This window comes from Rhamphochromis sp. 'chilingali', assembly GCF_963969265.1.
Source record: "Rhamphochromis sp. 'chilingali' genome assembly, chromosome: 5".
Taxonomy (NCBI): Eukaryota; Metazoa; Chordata; class Actinopteri; order Cichliformes; family Cichlidae; genus Rhamphochromis; species Rhamphochromis sp. 'chilingali'.
The window spans coordinates 4309410-4327689 of record NC_137932.1 but is presented as its reverse complement, the minus strand read 5'-3'; the positions used below and the strand labels follow the sequence as shown (position 1 = coordinate 4327689).

The 18280-nt window shown below is 40.2% G+C and overlaps 2 protein-coding genes across 4 annotated transcripts; one reads left to right on the top strand and one right to left on the bottom strand.

Moving 5' to 3' along the window:
• Window positions 1–2167: 2167 nt before the first annotated feature.
• napbb (N-ethylmaleimide-sensitive factor attachment protein, beta b) lies at window positions 2168–11495 on the top strand. Of its 2 annotated transcripts, XM_080882149.1 has the most exons (11): window positions 2168–2387; window positions 3827–3906; window positions 4153–4269; window positions 5506–5552; window positions 5930–6007; window positions 6134–6189; window positions 7837–7921; window positions 8019–8123; window positions 8204–8272; window positions 8351–8401; window positions 10375–11495. In XM_080882149.1, the coding sequence occupies exons 1-11, from the start codon at window positions 2287–2289 to the stop codon at window positions 10474–10476; spliced, it is 891 nt and encodes a 296-aa protein (XP_080738275.1). In that variant the 5' UTR covers window positions 2168–2286; the 3' UTR covers window positions 10477–11495. The 2 variants fall into 2 exon arrangements, with proteins under 2 accessions (XP_080738275.1, XP_080738276.1); XM_080882150.1 differs by lacking the exon at window positions 5506–5552 and having other exon boundaries at window positions 2336–2387.
• Window positions 11496–11984: 489 nt separating this feature from the next.
• gzf1 (GDNF-inducible zinc finger protein 1) lies at window positions 11985–18007 on the bottom strand. 2 transcript variants are annotated; one of them, XM_080882147.1, is made up of 8 exons: window positions 17840–18007; window positions 16321–17324; window positions 15999–16182; window positions 15701–15867; window positions 15156–15250; window positions 13695–13862; window positions 13417–13574; window positions 11985–13191 (listed from the first exon to the last, which is right to left on the bottom strand). In XM_080882147.1, the coding sequence occupies exons 2-8, from the start codon at window positions 17307–17309 to the stop codon at window positions 12415–12417; spliced, it is 2538 nt and encodes an 845-aa protein (XP_080738273.1). In that variant the 5' UTR covers window positions 17310–17324; window positions 17840–18007; the 3' UTR covers window positions 11985–12414. The 2 variants fall into 2 exon arrangements, with proteins under 2 accessions (XP_080738273.1, XP_080738274.1); XM_080882148.1 differs by lacking the exon at window positions 17840–18007 and adding an exon at window positions 17592–17745.
• Between the last annotated feature and the right edge of the window lie 273 nt (window positions 18008–18280).

Sequence of the window (18280 nt, the reverse complement as noted above, 5' to 3'; positions counted from 1 at the left end):
TGTCACTGATGACTTTTCTCTCCGCTGCTTTGTGACAAACAATAAAGTTGTTTCTATTCTCTTGTGCTTTAAGGACACCACCCATGTCCTTAAAGTCCTTCCATATCATCGTTATGTTGCAAACGGTGCAGAATTGTAAACAACAGAGCTGCAGCGCACTCTGCTGGACAAACTATGCAATGACACCATAATCTTTCAGGAATAAAAAGGGACTGCTTTTTCATCATACCCGGAACAAAACACTTTGCAGATGATATGCTGTATGTCTGTGGTATGTCAGCATTTTTCTGGCTCTAGAAATAGAAATTCCCTTACATCAGATTAAAGCTTAAAGTGTTATTCTGTAATATAAAATATAAAGACAATTGTCTTTATATTTTATATTAGTTAAATTAGTTAAATAAGTGTACCCTGCCTCTCGCCCTATGACAGCTGGGATAGGCTCCAGCGCCCCCCGCGACCCTGAAAAGGATAAGCGGAAGCGAATGGATGGATGGATGGATAGTTAAATTAGTTAAATTATTAGTTAAATTGTTAATATGTTAACATATTAACAATTTAACTAATAATATATCTAATATACAAATTTTATACTTAATGAGAGTCAGACATATCCAGATAATATAGGGACAGCAAACAGTGCTTACCACACTGACTTCTGCTCTTGTAAGCCATTGAAATATGAGGGCACCAGCTGTTTTCCCACTCTTGCTTGACATACAAGTTGCTGCTGTATGCAGACTTTGATCCATATATATAGCCTAGAACACTGTGCTTAAGCCTTGATAGAGCCTCGTTTCTTTATATTTTGCTAAGGAAACAGGAAATAGGGTCAGCAATTTATGAAAATGTACAAATATCCTTGAAAATAGAGTACATAAGGCAAAGGAGTTTGCAGAGTTCCAACAAAGTTGAAAGTCTGTATTTGGTTTGACCACCTTTATTCTTCATCAGATCTCTTAGGGAAGCTTTCTGGTCATTTCTTTAAGTAGTCTGCAGGAATATTTCCCCAGGCTTCTTTGGATGATCTCTGTCAAAAGATCCCACGCTGCTTCAGTAATGTTAAGGTCCAGTATGTGTTTTTCTATCCAGATATTTTACTGCATTGGTAGTGTGTTTGGAATTTCATGCTGAAAACTGAAGCCCCGGCCAATCAAAGGCTGGTGTACTTTTCTCTGTTCATAATTCCTTCAATTTTCACAAGATCCCCAACACCACTGGCTGAAATGAACCATGACAAACCATGACAGAGCCTCCACCGTCATTTGCAGTTGGCTGTAGACACTCACTGTTGTTACATAATTGGTTACAATTAATATTTAAGTAATTACGTATTGTATAATGTAAATGACAAGCATTATCATTTGTAACCTACTGTTTGACCAGCTCTGAATGAGAGCCTTGTTGTACGACTTGGAAGGATTGAATACAGAAAAAGGACGATCACAATAGTGTCTTTCTCACACTTTTTAGAAATCTTAACAGTTTATAAATGTTAGAGCAGCTGAGCTAGGGGGCTATGTACGGTCACATGTTACGACAGTTTGTTTTTAAGCCCTTATTGAGAATTTACATTCACCAGGAGAATAGAGTCAAAGTCTAATTGTACCCAATGGCATTGTTTTGCTGAACCCATAAAATGAATTAGATTTTCCAAATGCACGTTTCCCTCTACAGTTTAATTTAGTTAAAAAAAGGACATAACTGCACACGCACAGTATAATGTAAGCAATTTGAAGTTTTGTCGAAATAACAACAGCAACAAAAAGTTGTTTGAGCTTCATTTAGCAAAATGAATAATTAGGAAAGTCAAAATGTTTATAGTATAATTAATCAGTTGCACTGCTTTCGCGCCCTCTGCTGTACAGAAACACAAAGGACACTAATTGTTGTGTTTCTAAATTCAGACAAAAATATTTTATTTATTATTTAACTATATTTTTTTTTAATTAAATGCTGCAGAAAAAACGAATTAAGAAAAAATAAGCCGAATATTCAACATTTATTTTGTAATTTGGCACAAGATATTACGTAACACGGACATAAGAAAATTTGCTCATATCTGGCTGGGAGTTGTAGTTCTTTTTTGCCTCGGCTCTTGCTGAGTTTGGGGCGTAAAGCACTCCAACTCCCGTGATGCCACGGCACTCACCTAAGCCACTAGCTGTGCACGCCTACGCTAAATAAACCCGTCGACTGTAATCCTTACTGTACACACTTGAATCCTCTGCGGGTGTTCTCTGCTTAACTGTTAGCTTTTTTTCCTCCCCCAACTACAGACAAGAAATGGACAACTCTGGGAAAGAGAAGGAAGCTATTCAGCTTATGGCCGACGCTGACAAAAAAGTCAAGTCGTCTGGTTCTTTTTTGGGAGGGATGTTTGGAGGGTAAGACAGCACTGCACCAAAGAACAACAGCTAGCAAGCGTTTAGTGTCAGCGGCAAAGTTGGCACGGAGCCTGTTTTCATTCACACTTGCTTTCACTTAGCTAGCTGAGGTGTCCGTATGTGAACAGGCTAAATGTTATAGAAGTTTAGCTGATTGTTAACGTAGAGGAAGATGACATGCAGCGCAATCGTACCTGCGAGGCAGTTAGCTAACTTAGCTGTTTTTAGGTTTGTAAACAAGCCAGCAGATCACGACCTCCTGCTAGACTTAGCGCTGGCCTTGAGGCTACGCAGCAGACTGTTTTAGCAAGCTTAAAATATCTAATTTATTTACTATAGCTGTAAGTCTTTCCTTTGTTTAATACTGCCTGTTATGTCAGCTTACACATACAGTGTGCTGGTAAGTTCATTAATGTCATTGAACTGTTTATTTCTATTAAATCAGTTTAATGGCAAGTCCTGGATCATGTTTCTTAATTAAATACCCCCCAAAATAAAAAGGACTTAAAAAAATAGAAAACAACGTAATCAGAGTTAAATCACCAGCAGCAGCACATCATCTAATCCTGATGTAATCCGCAGAGGAGTGAATTTATTGCATTAACTACAGTTAATGGTTGCCTTCAGCTGTGACCAACACCCTCGTTAATCCCCATAACTATAGCAATGGCAGATGCTGTCATTAGATTCATGCTATACATAAACTATGGAGGACGCTTGGAGGAGGGGTGAAGTGTATTTTGATTAGGAAGCTCCTAACTCACACCCTCTGGTTTATCTGACCAGTTCTAACCAAATAAACGTTTCTCTTTTATATCTGTACCTGTATTCATGCGTCTTGCTTTCCCAATGGTCGTCATTACAGAAGCTCTATCCAAATCTTTTGCCACTGTCAGTGACCCCAGAAGAGATCAGCATTACCTTATTTAAATCTTGCAAACGTGTGTATATTCTATCCGGTAATGAATAAAAAATATTGTTTGTTTAGACTCTTAATGCAAAAAACCTTCGGCGATAGCCCCGTGTGACTCAGTGGTTTTTTTTTTTCTCTAAACCTCTGCACAGATGAGCCCCAGATGTTACTACGCTGCAGTTCTTATCCAGGATAACCATTGCCAGGCTTCATATTGCTAATTCTGTTGCCGGCCAGGCAATGATGTAATCCTCTGCCATGATTGAATGGCCAGAGTATGATTACGACTACAGGGAGCTCCCAGGGGTCTGCTGGCTGTCAAAAGGAATTGAGCTCTATAGTGCCTGTGTAGAAGGTTTATTTAGGACAAGCCAAACATTGCATCTTAGTGGAAAATCTAACAATAGTGTGTCTTTACATATAGCTCAGCATGATCGTCCTTTTCATAAACAAAATGCAATGAACATTTGCACTAAATTCAAAACTGTGTTCTTGTTTTTCTCCTCATATGAATATATTTTTTTAGGGGACATCACAAAGTGGAAGAGGCATGTGAGATGTACTGCAGAGCAGCCAACATGTTCAAGATGGCCAAGAACTGGAGCGGTGCGATGAACTGATTATTGCTTATGACATCCACACCTTAAAATTTTCCACTCACTTTTGCTGCTCTCTTGAACAAGTTTTTATTTTATTTATTTTTTTGGCGCTGTAACTGCAAACTTTGTGAAAGTGCCACACTTAAGTTGGGTTCAAGTTATGCGCATAATTAAGAGTGTCAGCTAAATCCAAAGTGTGCAGTATGTGTGTGTGTGTGTGTGTGTAACAGTTTGGCATCTCCCTCGTCTCCAGGTGCTGGAAATGCATTTTGCAAGGCCGCACGTCTCCATATGCAGCTGCAGAACAAACACGACTGTGCCACCAGTTTCATCGATGCTGGAAATGCTTACAAGAAGTCTGACCCTAATGGTAAGACCAGGCTGCTAATCATATGTAATACTCTTTATATTCCAACTGTATAAATGAATGAAGTGTTGATTGTGGAGCCCAGAAAGCAGATTCTGTTAATCTGGATGCAGCGTTTTCAGTAATCACTCATCCCAATGGCTTTTTTAGTGGGTGATGAACTATTTCTCTCACTGAAAATGCTGCATTCACATGAGCAAAATCATCTTTTTCTTGAATGGATTATTGATCATGCATTAGACTGAGCTTTAGGCTACAAGGTTTCTATGGAAGCTTCATTCCACAAAGAAATAAATAATTTCAGGTTACGTATCACAAACGTTTGAGTTATAAGTCAAATTTTTGAGAAAATAACTTAAATATTTAAGTTGGCGCTGTCATTAAGGAAGCTCTGAAGGTGCTACGTGAAAGCCACATGAATTACAAATGAATTTTTGTGTTGCTAGCTGAATCGCCTGGCATTGTTTTCTGCACAACTGCAATATGTTCATGTTTAATGTACACTGGTAGCTCAATGATGCTATCACTGTCCAATTTTGCGTGTGCATGTGTCTGTACCATCTGCCATCTGTTTCCAGGTAACAAGGAAAAGGTGTCATTCACTGAGCTTCTTGATTGGCAGAGCTAACTTGAAATTTAATCTTACTAACTCAAAGGTTTGAGAAAATAGCCTGCAATTTCTTCTGTCAGTAGTGGAAACAAAAGCTTCCATAGGTTTCACTGTCAGCCTGCTGTGACTTTGATGTTGGCATGTTAAGCAGCTTGTTCGCAGTGTTGTGTAAGGTTGTTTCTTTGAGCTGCATGGTATTTACCTGTGACTGATGTCACTCTCTTTGTTGATGTGGGGTACTGTCGTCAAATTCATACCATAGCTGCATCTCCTAAAAACCCCGGACAAGTTTGAATCCCGGTGACCTTGAGCTCGAGGTCAAGTTCAGAGATCAAATTTTCTGAAAATCTTGTGAATGTGATAACCCGAGAACAAGGTTACATAGGATTTTAAAACTGATACCACAGGTGTGTTTACCAGTATTTTTATATTTTACCTTTATAAGTAAGAGGTAAGAAATCTCTTTTATGAAAAGCGTGTTAGATAATTGTATGACTCACACCATTTCACCCCGCTGAAAGAACATCCCGTGTATACCGATGTGCAACACGATGCTGTGCAAGAGAAAGTGTGAGAAAGCTTACATGATGTCTAACTGTTCCCTCCTCTTCCCTTAATGCTGCTAAAAGAGGCAATCAAGTGTTTAAATGCTGCCATCGATATATACACAGACATGGTAAGATTTTTATAGTGTCTGATTGTGACTTGTAATTTTATTTTTTCCAAGACTGTACTAGAAGTCCCATCACCTGGATAACCGAAGGCCCTCATACACATCTGTGCTGTAGCAGGCTACCTCTGCCAGTATCATCATATCCACTGCCCATGTTGTGTTTATTGAATGTTGTTCTCCAATTTGCCCTTTTCTTGTTGTTTTTCTTCATGTTCCTTTAAAGAGGGTGATTTTTAAATGTCTTGTAGATGGAGCCCCACAGGCTGCTACTTAACCTCCCCTCTCAGCACTCAGAGTGGAACCTTTCATTGACTTGAGAGGCATCTGTCTGGATAGATCCAGTGTGTAATGATTTTTTCCCCCCTTTCTTTGTCCTTCAGGGAAGATTTACCATCGCAGCCAAACACCACATCAGTATTGCAGAGATCTACGAGTCTGAACTAGTTGATATTGAAAAGGTAATGGTGTCATGTAATCAGATTATACTACCAACTACTGTTAAAACTAATTATGGTGCAAATTTTCTTCAAGGGACATAGAAAATATAAATATAAGGGCTTTTTGTTGCTTTGTCTTCTGTAAAGGCGATTGCACATTATGAACAAGCAGCAGACTACTACAAAGGAGAAGAATCGAACAGGTACTGTCCCCTTTATTAGTATAAAATATTGGATTTTGTCAGTCGTTTTTTCTTTTTGTTTTTTGTTTTTTCAGCTCTGAATTCAGAAATTAAAGCAAAAAGTAATTTCAGGTTTCAGATATATGTGTGCACCCTCATCGAAGCTGTAAAGGTCTACAATAGTCGGCCACAACATTAAACCACCAGCCCAATATTAAATAAGTAACCTCACAACTTCAGCACAGCTCTAACCCATCAGGGCATGGACACAGGCTTCTGGAGATGTTCTCTAGTGTCTGGTGCTGGGATGCTGACAGGTTGAGAGTTAAATCCTTCTTGGATTGATGTCCAGCTGGATTGAGAACTAGCTGAGTTTAGAACAGGGATTTCAAACTCATCTTACATCGTATGTACATTAACTGCACATTTAATCCTTGAAATATCTTAATGCAAGAAAAAGAAGTGCAATCTCTCTAATATGTCCCAGTTTTTCTTCACAATAAGGAAGTGTGTCTGTAGTAATTGAAAGAAATCAGTCAGCATGACTCTTTGAGCTTCAATTGTGAGAAATTAATGTATAAAATAATAGAAAAAGCTATATTTTATTTATTTGTGTTTTTCATTTCTTTCAACTTATAAAAAAAGGTAACGTTTTGTCTTTTAATTGCTTATCTGTTACTTTATTACTGTAGTATGAATGGGTATGGGGGAGGTCTTTATTATTAGGAAACACTGTAAAATTTATGAAAGTACAGATAAAAGTTTAAAATCTATGCCCTCCTTTACATTTTCCAAAGATGTCCAGTTTTTGAGTCTTTGCCAGACCAATTCTGGCTCGTGGGCTTCACGTGTCACACCGCTGGTTTAGAAGATGGGTCGGTTGTTTTATCGTGAGCCACTAAAGGGATGTTGGTTGCTGCAGAAGGTATTGCAGCATCGACTCTATATAAGAAAATGGACATAGCTGTGAGACTTCGACCATCGGTTATGGGTTTGTTACATTTTTGCCGCTGCTATGTTAGTTTTATGGACAAAAAGGGTGGTGTGCTAAGTTACCAGCTAGTCCCAGCAAGCTTTGTTAGCAAGCTCCATTTAAACATTGTGCAGGTGCAACACACAGACAGATATCTTCTGATAAGTGCAAAGCAACATACTAATAAAATAGAGAACTAGAGGAACTGCAGTTTTTTCTTCCCCTTTAGCTGACATTACCAGCTGGTGCAGTAAGATTGTTAAGATACTTGTTTTTTGCATGAACATTCAAGCAAAACAAGATCAAGTGTTATTCACCTCCATCGGTCTGTGATTGTAATGTTGTGGCTGACTGGCGTTAAGCATTGATCACTCACATAGCTGTTTACTGAAGTCTTTGTTCAATAGTCCAATCCATTACACAAGTAGAAAGAGGATAGCCATTAAAGCAGGAACAGTATTAGTTTAAAAATATCAGCAGCTGTTAAATAATCTCTAACCAATAACAAATCTTATCCAGGTGGGCTGAACTGCACAAAACTGTGGCATTGGACACACTCGTTATTAATAAATCAGCATTCGAAACTAATTTAGCATAGCGCTTTTTGAAAACTGTGCAACACTGGTTTCAAACAGCCCTCATGGTTATACAGGTTGCATTAGATTCACTGTGTGCTGTTTACACACTGTCCTTAGTTCCGCCAACAAGTGTCTGCTGAAAGTGGGAGCTTACTGCGCTCAGTTGGAGCAGTACCAGAAGGCTATCGAGATCTACGAGCAGGTGTGTCTACAGTGCTCTGCTTTGTATTTGTGCATGAGGTTCCTAACTCAGTTTTGACATTTCTGATAAATGTTGAATGATATGGATTTATATCCAGGTTGGAGCCAACACGATGGACAACCCGCTGCTGAAATACAGCGCCAAGGAGTATTTCTTCAAAGCCGCTCTTTGTCATTTCATCGTTGACGAGCTCAACGCTAAGGTGAGTTTACGCCTTCGTGAGTGACTCTCAGGATCTGGGATGATGAATTCTGGAAGAATTTTAACTTTGCCTCTCCGTAGATCGCTGTTGAGAAGTATGAGGAGATGTTCCCGGCTTTTTCCGACTCCAGAGAATGCAAGTTGTTGAAGGTAGCTGGATAGCGGCTTACTTTCTTCCCTTAATCTATTCAGTTTCTATGAGTGACCTACATCTCTTTGTTTTAACAGAAACTCCTTGAGGCTCACGAGGAGCAGAACAGTGATGCTTTCACAGAGGCAGTAAGTCTTGTATACACTGAAAACTCTCTTCTTCTTCTTTTTTAATAAGGCGTTTGGAGAGTGTAGGCGTCCGCTTGTGACTGTTTCAACTTGTAGTTTAGTTAGATTTTCATTCAAGGAAGCTGAAGGCTGGAACTCGGCAATTCTCCATGGACTTTGTATGTGAATGTGTTGCAAAGTGTAGTGTATAGTGCAGCCCGGTAATCATAACAGCTAAACTCATAAAAGACAGTTTAAAATTAACTCAGAGTCACAGAGCGAAAAGCGTCCTCGTGCCAGAAGTTTGAATAAACCAAGTGTAAACCTTTGGGGCTGAAAAATTAAGCCAATCCTGAAATAGATACTTGAGGTTGGTTCCAAAAATGAGTCGGTCCCCACGGACTCCCATATTAAAACGCATGACTATACTGGAGGAATAACCATAATTACAGCCTGGTATAAAAATTGTTTTGGTCCCTGGGTTAATTTTACCGCTTTTTACAACTGTATAGAGGAATCTTTTTTAACCTTCCCTGTAAATTAATATTAAGGCTTAATTATAAGGGCTTCAGGCTTCAACTCACTGAGCTGACTTTTCAACCATGCAGCTGTCTGACCAATGTACAGTTTGTTGTGCAGTTTATGTAAGTGATATCCTAGTAGTTAGTTACTAAGCACTACTTAGCATGTAGCTGTGTTTGTGTAGCACATCCATACATTCTGTGGTTATAGTTTGCTAACTTCTTCCTGTTTAAAGGGAGTTTTTCCTTCCCGCTGTCGCCAAGTGCTTGCTCAAGTAGGGTCATTTGGTTGTTGGGGGTTTCTCGGTTTTATTGTAGGGTCTTTACTAGAGATGGCACGAAACCACTTTTTAATGTCCGATACCGATAAATTTGGATATCTGCCGATACAGATATGAATCTGATATAGTGTATTTTAGAATCAATAAAACTGTTTTTTTTTTATATATTTTGCTGCATTTTGTATAAGTTCATACTCAAGTTTTAAAAAATAAAACACTAAAGCTATTCTATTATACCTTAATGCAAAAAATACACTGCACCCAAAATATTTCATAGTTCAGCAATACTGATCAGTCTAATAAACTTAAACCTGCACCATCCTCTCTAGTCTGGTATTTTAAAGAGTACTTGGCGGAAATATTAAACAACCTAACTAATGGGATTGCCAACAAAAAAATATGGGGAACCACCCCCCACCCTCCGCCTCATGATGCTTAATCGATGTAATCAACTTTAATTTGATATATGTGTAAAACAAATGCACAGAAATCAATTATTTTTCTACAATAATTAAAAAGATTCAACATTTTTCTTCAACAGAATTTTCCCTGTTAATGCCCTACCTGCCCCCCTGGCAAAACTTTGCTAGACCCGCCCCTGCACAGTTACCAGCCGTCAGCTACGTAGAAAAGGATCCTGGTGTAGAAAGTAATATTAAATACATTCTAACAACAGCTTATCAAGCTTAAACGTGCTGCTGTTGTTTATCCGCTGGTTTCCTTTTTCTGGAGCAAAGTGGGCGATAAACAAACAAGAGAGACGGACTCGCGACAGAAAAGCCGATCGCCTGATCATTGATCAGTTTCATGATTGAAGTAGCAACAGGAGAGGGAGGGGGGGGAGAAGAAGAGGCAGTCGCTCCATATATCGGTTGTTAAGCTTAACGTGGGAATGCTTTAAAACATTTAGAGATGAACTTACACACTTGCTTTACTTCTCTGGGATAGTTTGTAGTTGTACAAATATGGTCAGGCAAGGCTTCAAAACAGGCATCCACAAACCAATAGGTAGGCACCATGGTTATTTTTGGAGTACAGCCTTTTACATAAAGGACCATCTAAAAAGGATCTTGTTTGTGAAAATGCACCACTTTTGATAGAGTGCTGGTGATGCAAAGCAGGTCATTCTAGTTGGAATCCTAATTTGAAGCAGGAAACACTTATTGTGTGTGCCCTTGTCTGCCTGATGCAGGTAAAGGAGTTTGACTCAATCTCACGTCTGGACCAGTGGCACACAACCCTCCTGCTGCGCATCAAAAAGACCATCCAGGGCGATGAAGGGGATCTGAAATGAAAGACACCTCGGGGTAGAAACGCAGCACGGAGGGAAAGTTTATCACGCATGCTTTCAAACACACAAACCAACACACACCCTTACACTCCCCTCACTGTGTATATAGGAGTGTCCACTGATGATTTTTCAATATTTCACTGCTCACTTGCTGTTCTTTCAGAGCACTGTCTTTGTTTCAGCGTGTCTGAATCTGGTCAGAATGTAAATCCTCTCGCCCTCACCTCTGTCTAGAGGATTGCTGCATACATTTTTCTCTTGAAATCTGTCCTGGGGGATTTCAGAGCAGTGTATTCTGTTTTGAAGTTAGTACTGATAAGAAATATTGCATGTTTTGTACAGTTATTGTTTACTAGTCAGATGCAGCTTCTTTCTTTCTTTTTTAAATCTAGTTTATTGTATATTTAAACAGATTATGTAATGTTTCTCATGCTTTGTATGAATCTAAAGAATGTACCATTATCTTAGCTTGTGTTGTTGAGATGGAAACAGAAAGATCTTAAAGCAAAATTCATTTATTACATCCACAAACTCTTATTTAGCTTCCATTTTATCACCACAGGGAGGGTAATGATATGCACTAAGTGTAGACTGTTATACATTTATAGGTAATTTTATTACTGCTGTTTATGATTTGTCAACTTAATGATACTTTGAATGTTTGAAGCTGCGATTTAGAGTTTGTACTGTTGAATGAAAAGCACTGACACAGATCTCCTTACTTCTTATACCCAGGGCTGTAATCCTGTGCTGATGAGCATCATTAGTCACTCATTATGTGCTGTAAACGTATCATAGAAGGTTTACTACTGCACTGTAAACCTTGCAAATGGCCAGTCGCTAAGCATGTCATTGTGTATAGTTCAGTGTTGTGTACTTTCACTATTGTTAGCCAGACCAAAGTGTTTACTAAAGGGTCAGTTGCCCCGTGTACCCAGCTTCTTCCAGGTGGGATAACAGTGGGCTGTGGATTTGATCAGTATGCTTGTGCAAATGGAAATTAATAAAGGCATTATATCCCATACTGTTGTTGCCTTTGGTGTTACCTCAAGCAGGTTAGCTTATCTTGAATAATATTTGTACTCTGGCCTCATCTGTCATGTGTGTGTCATCATGACAAAGTTTTACATGTAAATGATAGCATTTTGTTTTCTATTTAAAAAAAAAAAAAACTTAAACTGTAGTTTTTCTTATTCAAGGTTTTCTGTTAAATAGTTTTTTACCCCTCTGTTGTAAAAGGCTGATGTCGTCAGGCAGGCAAGTGGACACCGAACTTTGTGAATGCGATAACTCGAGATCAAGGCAACGTAGGATTTTCAAAATAACACCAAAAGTGTATCTAATAAAATCTCAGACCGGTTTTATTCTCAGTGACCTCAGGGTCAGAGGTTAAGTTTTCTGAAAATTTTGTGAATGCGATAACAAGAAGGTGACATATTTTTGAAATTGATGCCTTAGCTGTGCGTACTAGGAGGCTGAGGGACAATTTCAAACAGAGACAAGTGCCAGGATTTTGAAGGACTTAAGCAATTTTGTTCACAGTTAGATTAAATGATCAAAAGTTCGTTGCTGCTGTTTCACAGCTGCAGTATTTTATATGCAGAGCGTTTCTCTGTAATTAATACAAAAGTGTTGTAAAATATTCTAAACCATGCTTTTGAACATGTGTAATTGATTACAATCTTCACTTCATTTGTATTCACTGGGGTTTGTGTCAGATTAAACTTTAGCTTCACCTCTGTAACAGTGTGATATTGAAATGCCAAACAAAAAGTGCTAACGCTATTCCTGAAACACCAGAACTCAGATAATTATAATAGTGAAAAACTCAAAGAATACACATAAGGTAGCATGATTTGATTTGAGACAGCTAAAAACTCCCCAAAGCCAGTAAAATAAGCTATTTACATTCACCCCCTACACACATCTTATTTTGAGGTCTCAGTTTAGTCCTTTCTTGTTCTTCACTTTGGATACTGGCTGTTTTCTCCCACAATCATTCTCACCAATAACCACAGTCTGAATGTTGGGGTCCGGAGGTTCAGTATCTGAAGCGGCTTTAGAGTCTGAAACTGGAGCCAAAATAGTTTGCGAAGCTGCAGCTTCCAGTACAGATGATGTCGAAACTCCTGGGATCTGTGAGACTGATGCTAAAAACCCCTCAGAAACTGGAACTGAGAGAGTGGATACAGACAGAGAAGTAGAGGGCGCTTCAGAGGACAAGGGGACAGAGTGAGCCATGGACACTGGTAAAGGGAAGGGAACAGGGATGGCTGACCCATCTAAAGAAATGACACTGGTCCCTGTATTGTCAGTGGCTACGATGGGCTGGATCTGAGTCCCTGGTGTGACATCCGTGTGGATAACGGTGATCCCGCCGATAGTGCTGTGGCTGACCAGAGCGATGGCTCCGTGACTGGTCAGCCACTCAGCAGGAACACTGACTGGCTCAGATGGAATCACAATGGAGTCGGTGTGGGTTTTACCACCAGCATCAGGAGCATCGCCAGCATCAGGAGCATCGCCAGCATCAGGAGCATCGCCAGCATCAGGAGCATCGCCAGCAGCAGTTGTAGCACTTTTCCTGGGCATGCTCTTATGCTCTCCTGGTCCTGCTTCTTCTGTCTTTATCTTAGTAGGAGATCTGGGCTTCTTTTCCTCCACATTTCCCTCCAGCACCACCAGGTATGTCTTCCACGGAGCATCTGAGTCATGAATCTGAAGGTCAAAGAATCCGATGTTATTTCTGCAGCAGTCAGTGCAGGCTTCTTTCTTTTTTCTGTTTTTTAAGATCTACAATCACTATACAAAAAAAATCCAAAAATCATCAGCTTATGTGTCTTTTTTTCTAAATACGGGAACTTCAGCTCCTGCCACAATACAAGTTAAACAAACTCTGTACCCGTGTAGGTGAAACTACTTTTTCTAAGAAGTATTGCTCACCGTAGTGTGCCTGCGTAGGGTGGACTTGTCTGTAAATGTGCGTTTGCAGAGGCCGCACATGTAGGGCTTCTCTCCTGTGTGAATACGCTGATGCCTCTGCAGTGCGTTGAGCTGAGTGAACTGTTTGTCACAGTCTTTACAGCTGTACGGACGCTCGCCTGACAACCACCAAAGAAACAAGAAAATATCAAAAAATATTGAGGAAGAGATTAATGAAAAATCACCTATAAATTCAATGTAATATAACTATTAAATGAAAAACGACATCTACATTTCACCTGTATGTATTTTTAAATGCTGGTGGAGAGAGTTCCTCTGAGCGAAGCCTCTACCGCAAGTTTCACACTTATATGGTCTGGAGCCTGTGTGGATGTTTGAGTGGTGTCTCAGGTATTCTTTAGATGCAAAGCTTTTCCCACAGGCTTCGCACATGAATGGCTTCTCTCCTAACACGAGAGAACAAAAAGTTATGGTCTTGTATGTGTAGATAGTTTTGTTTTTAGTGTGCTCACACTTCAGGACTTTTTCTTTAAGAAATACTGTTTGTGGAGATAGACCAAAAAAATAATCTCCAATGAGCTTTAAGGGAGAAACTATAGGCGCAGAGGATAAAAACTGTAACACATCCCAACGAAGCATCCTCAGGTGATTAGCTGTTTCAAGATATTTTAATGAGGGTATTTTTTAAAAACCTAACACTTCATGAATCAGAAAACAGCCATTAATGCTAATGCCAGGTGCTGCTAATCAAATGTACTTAATTCGCTGATCATCCGCAAGCGTGAGCACGTCTATAAAAGCAGATGTTTTGGTAGTTTGCTGGTCTGGATGTGCAAACAAACTGAACTCAAACTCAAATCGTGCAATGCTCAGATGCAATGCAAAAAACCCAGGATGTTAAATTTTAAAGTTTATTGGGCACTACGAGGAAAAAAAAAAGAACAGGACAGCACAACTTAGGTTTGGAAAGTTGGATCTTACCAAACCACGAGACTTTTGGGACAATTTCCTTTGGACAGACCAGGTGACAAATTGAGATATTTGGCCATAATGCACAGTGGCACATTTGGCAAAAAACAAACAAACAATACTGACTTTCCAGCCCGATGGTGGAGGAGTGATGTTTTGCAATCACAGGACCTTGACAACTTGCAGTCATTCAGTTGACCTCCTCTGTATGCCAAAGTATTCTAGAGTCAAATGTGAGGCCATCTGTCTGACAGATAACAGCTGGCTGAAAATGGGTCATGCAGGACAGGATAACGATGCCAGGCACAGCAGCAAATCTCCAACAGAATGACTTTAAATTAAAAGAATCAAGTTGCTGCAATGGCCCCAAGTCCAGACCTCAACCTGACGCAAATGCTGTGGTAGGAGTGTACAAGAGCTGTGCATAAATAAATGCCAGCAAATTTCAATGAACTGAAACAACACTGCAAAGAAGAGAGGGCCAAAATTCCTCCACAACACAATGAAAGACAGATAAAGCCACGCAGAGCTCAATTCCTTCAAGGTATTGCCGCTAAAGATGGCTTACAAGCTACTCAATCATGGGGTGTATTTAGTTTTTAACATACTGCATAAAGTCATGTGAAAACTTTCTTTTTCTTTTCTTCCCACAGGTCTGTAATGCCAAAAATGACCAAAGCACAGAAATGTAAAGAAATGACAAGATGAAACATGCTCTTGATGACAATGCTCAAATCTGATTAGTTATTAATGTTCAATTATGGTTTTACCTGTGTGCGATCTCTTATGGTAGGCCAGCATGTGCTTCTGAGTGAACCGTGCATCACACTCATCACATGCAAATGGCTTCTCTCCTGTGTGAGTCCTACACATGTGTAAACACACAGGTTTAAACCTCATCATCTGCTTACACATACACTACATAAACATGTAGGATGCACCAAACACACAGAACTGCCATTAAAAAAAACAGTCCAGTTGTTCTTTGACGGTAAAGTAACATAGGAGGCTCTCGTGCCTGATCTCCAATTGATGGCAGCACCTTCAGCCTGATATTCCAGCTGTTTCTGGTGAAAGTAGTCTATATATAAAGATGCCTGGTCTGAGCTATTAATTTAGCATACTGTTCTCCAGGAAGGCTGAAGGTGATGCATTTCATGACTAAGTAGCGGGATGCTAATATCAAAGGATTCACTATAAAGAGAATAACTCAAATGACCCCCTTAATACTCTCCCAAGATTAAAAGCTTTCGGCCAATTTCTTGCTTTTGCAGGCCCACCCCTACCCCGAGGCTTTATTTAACCACCTCCGTACCTGCGGTGCATCTTGAGGGCAGAGTTCTGGGTAAATCTGGCCCTGCAGTCAGTACACTCATAGGGTTTTGTGCCTGTGTGTGTCCTCTCGTGCAACAACAGGGCAGTTTTGGAGCTGAGTGATTTCCCGCAGTCAGGACAGATGTGTCGCAGATTGCGTTCATGCACCTAAGCAGCCGCGACAGAAACTCCACATAAAAAAAATGTGACTCTCACAGAAATTGGATTATTACAAATTTAATACTTTTTATCATTAAAATAACATTAATATGGCTGTTAGAAATTCTACCGGTCCTCACCTGTCTTTGATGGCGGACGACATCCTTCTTTCGCTTAAAGGTCTTGTTGCAGGATTCGCAGACAAAGAGCCTCTCGTTACTGTGAACGTGCTTTTCGTGGATCTTCAGATTGCTACGGTTTGCAAAGGTCTGCGAGCAGGTCTCACAGCGATAAACCACATCTGCTTTCACGCCATGGTACGTACTCACCAAGACACCAACAAGTTGCAGCATTATTTAAAAATATATACCATGTACATTATGATATAATGCACATACTGTACTGTACGTTGCAGTGCATAATTCCAGCTATATTAGAGCTAAAGCATTATTATCATGTTACCTGATATGCTTTAAGTAGCTCTTCTCATAGTGGAAAGTCCGCTGGCACTTGTTGCACTGGAACTGGGCCTTGGATGATTGTTTTAAAGTCTGCTTGGATTGTTCCTCCTCATCCTCCTCCTCCTCTCCGGGTGGTAAAAACAACGGGTCTTCAGAATCCTTACTCTGCGCATCGTCCTCACATTCCCAGTCATCCCCATCAGAGGCAGGGTCTCCCAGTGAACACTCGTCTTCTTTGGCTTTTTCTTTCTCTGGCTCAGCTTTATCTTCAGTCCTGCTCCCATCCTCCTCTCCATCTTTATCAATAGTTTGATTTTTGATGTTTAAAGGCACTATTTTAGTACAAACGCCTCTCTGTTGCACCTTACTGCCAGACGGTTTCACCTGTAGCTTTCTTCCCCGCCTTTTTTCATCCCTCACTGTTTTCTTTGCCTTGAATCTTTTTGAAGTGACTTCTGTCACCAGCCTATGTGGAGACAGCTGCCGCTTAACCAGCAAGCTTCTACGATGCCTCTTCCCGTTTGCCTTTTCTTCCTTTTGAGCACCATGCACATCATCTGGAGCCACAACTTTTGAGCTTTTCTTTGTGGGCTTTTGTATCATTTCTGCGCTTATGGCTTCGCCGCAAACCTTCAGCAGATCATCACAGTCCAAAAACTCTGCCACTGCTTGAACATTACCTATCTTGTCTCTGGCAACTTCAACTTTACCGGTGTACACAAATTCCAGAAATGCAGAGAAATCCTCCGAGTGCATATTTGAGAGAGACAGTTTATCACGAGATGCGTGCGGAGACAGCAGAATTTTCTTGAAGTAGCCACTGGATGCAGCAAGCATCACCTGGTGGGCATGAAACTCCTCCACATCTCCCTCATAGTCCACCTGCACGGTGACGTCACTCAGCTGACCTTGCAGCCTCAGGTCATGCAGAGAAGCCAGAATGTGCTCATGATGCGAGCCTGAGGTAAGCTGGACCGCTTTGCTCCCCATCGTTCACTCGGGCACCTGAGAAAAACATGAGCTGTAATTGGCTGGGTTTGTTACTCAGCACTGACATTTGTGTATGTGCTATGAAAAGACTATACCGGCTTAAATCTACATTAGCTTGAGCCATCGTTAGAAGAGGCTAACTTTACAGCAGTTAAAGTGACATTTAGTCTATTAGGAAATGAGATGAACACAATAATAGGGAATTGGCAGTTAATAATTAACTAGAGGGCAGTAAATGCTCAGCGAGTTCCTTAAAATGACCCCGATGTCAGAAAAACTTACATATAATTACTTAAAGTGGTTTAAATGTAACACGTTTGTGGTTTTGTCTCGATACCACTCACTGACAGCAAATGCTAACAGCAGCGTCACATGCACTGTGGCAAACAAGCTAGGTTAGCTACAAAAAAATTAGCACTTCGTATGTAACTAATGTGTGTTTCTTTGGTAACACAACATCGTAGCACGACACGCTGCACGCAGTGTAGCAGCCAGCAATATACACAGCGAAACGAAGCAAGTTTTCTTACCGTAAACTCGGTAAAATGGCAGCCCTTCAGAAATGCTCTACTCGGCGGAGAGCACTTCCTGGAACAAGTCACTCACGAAAACGGCACTTGTCTCTTTACTTTGCCGACATCCGGTGCCGTTTAGACTGATTTGGGATCAGTCTTTATTTTGCAGTCGCGTTTAAAATCGTAATTTGCTGAGTACAGCTGCTGTTTCTGGGTCGTTTTGTGTCGGGTTATTGACTATAAGCGCAGGACCTTATCTAAAACTAGACGGTGTTCGAACGTTTGTTCACCCGTGACTACTGTTGTGCTAATTTAGCTAGATAGCACTTTATATCGGTTTACCTTTGCGCCAAAATACTGTCCATTTGCTTAATCAATAGGATACTGCAGTCTTCATGCTACTGCAACTGCCTTTATTTTGTGTGAAATAAACTGCTTACAGAACAATGACAGCCA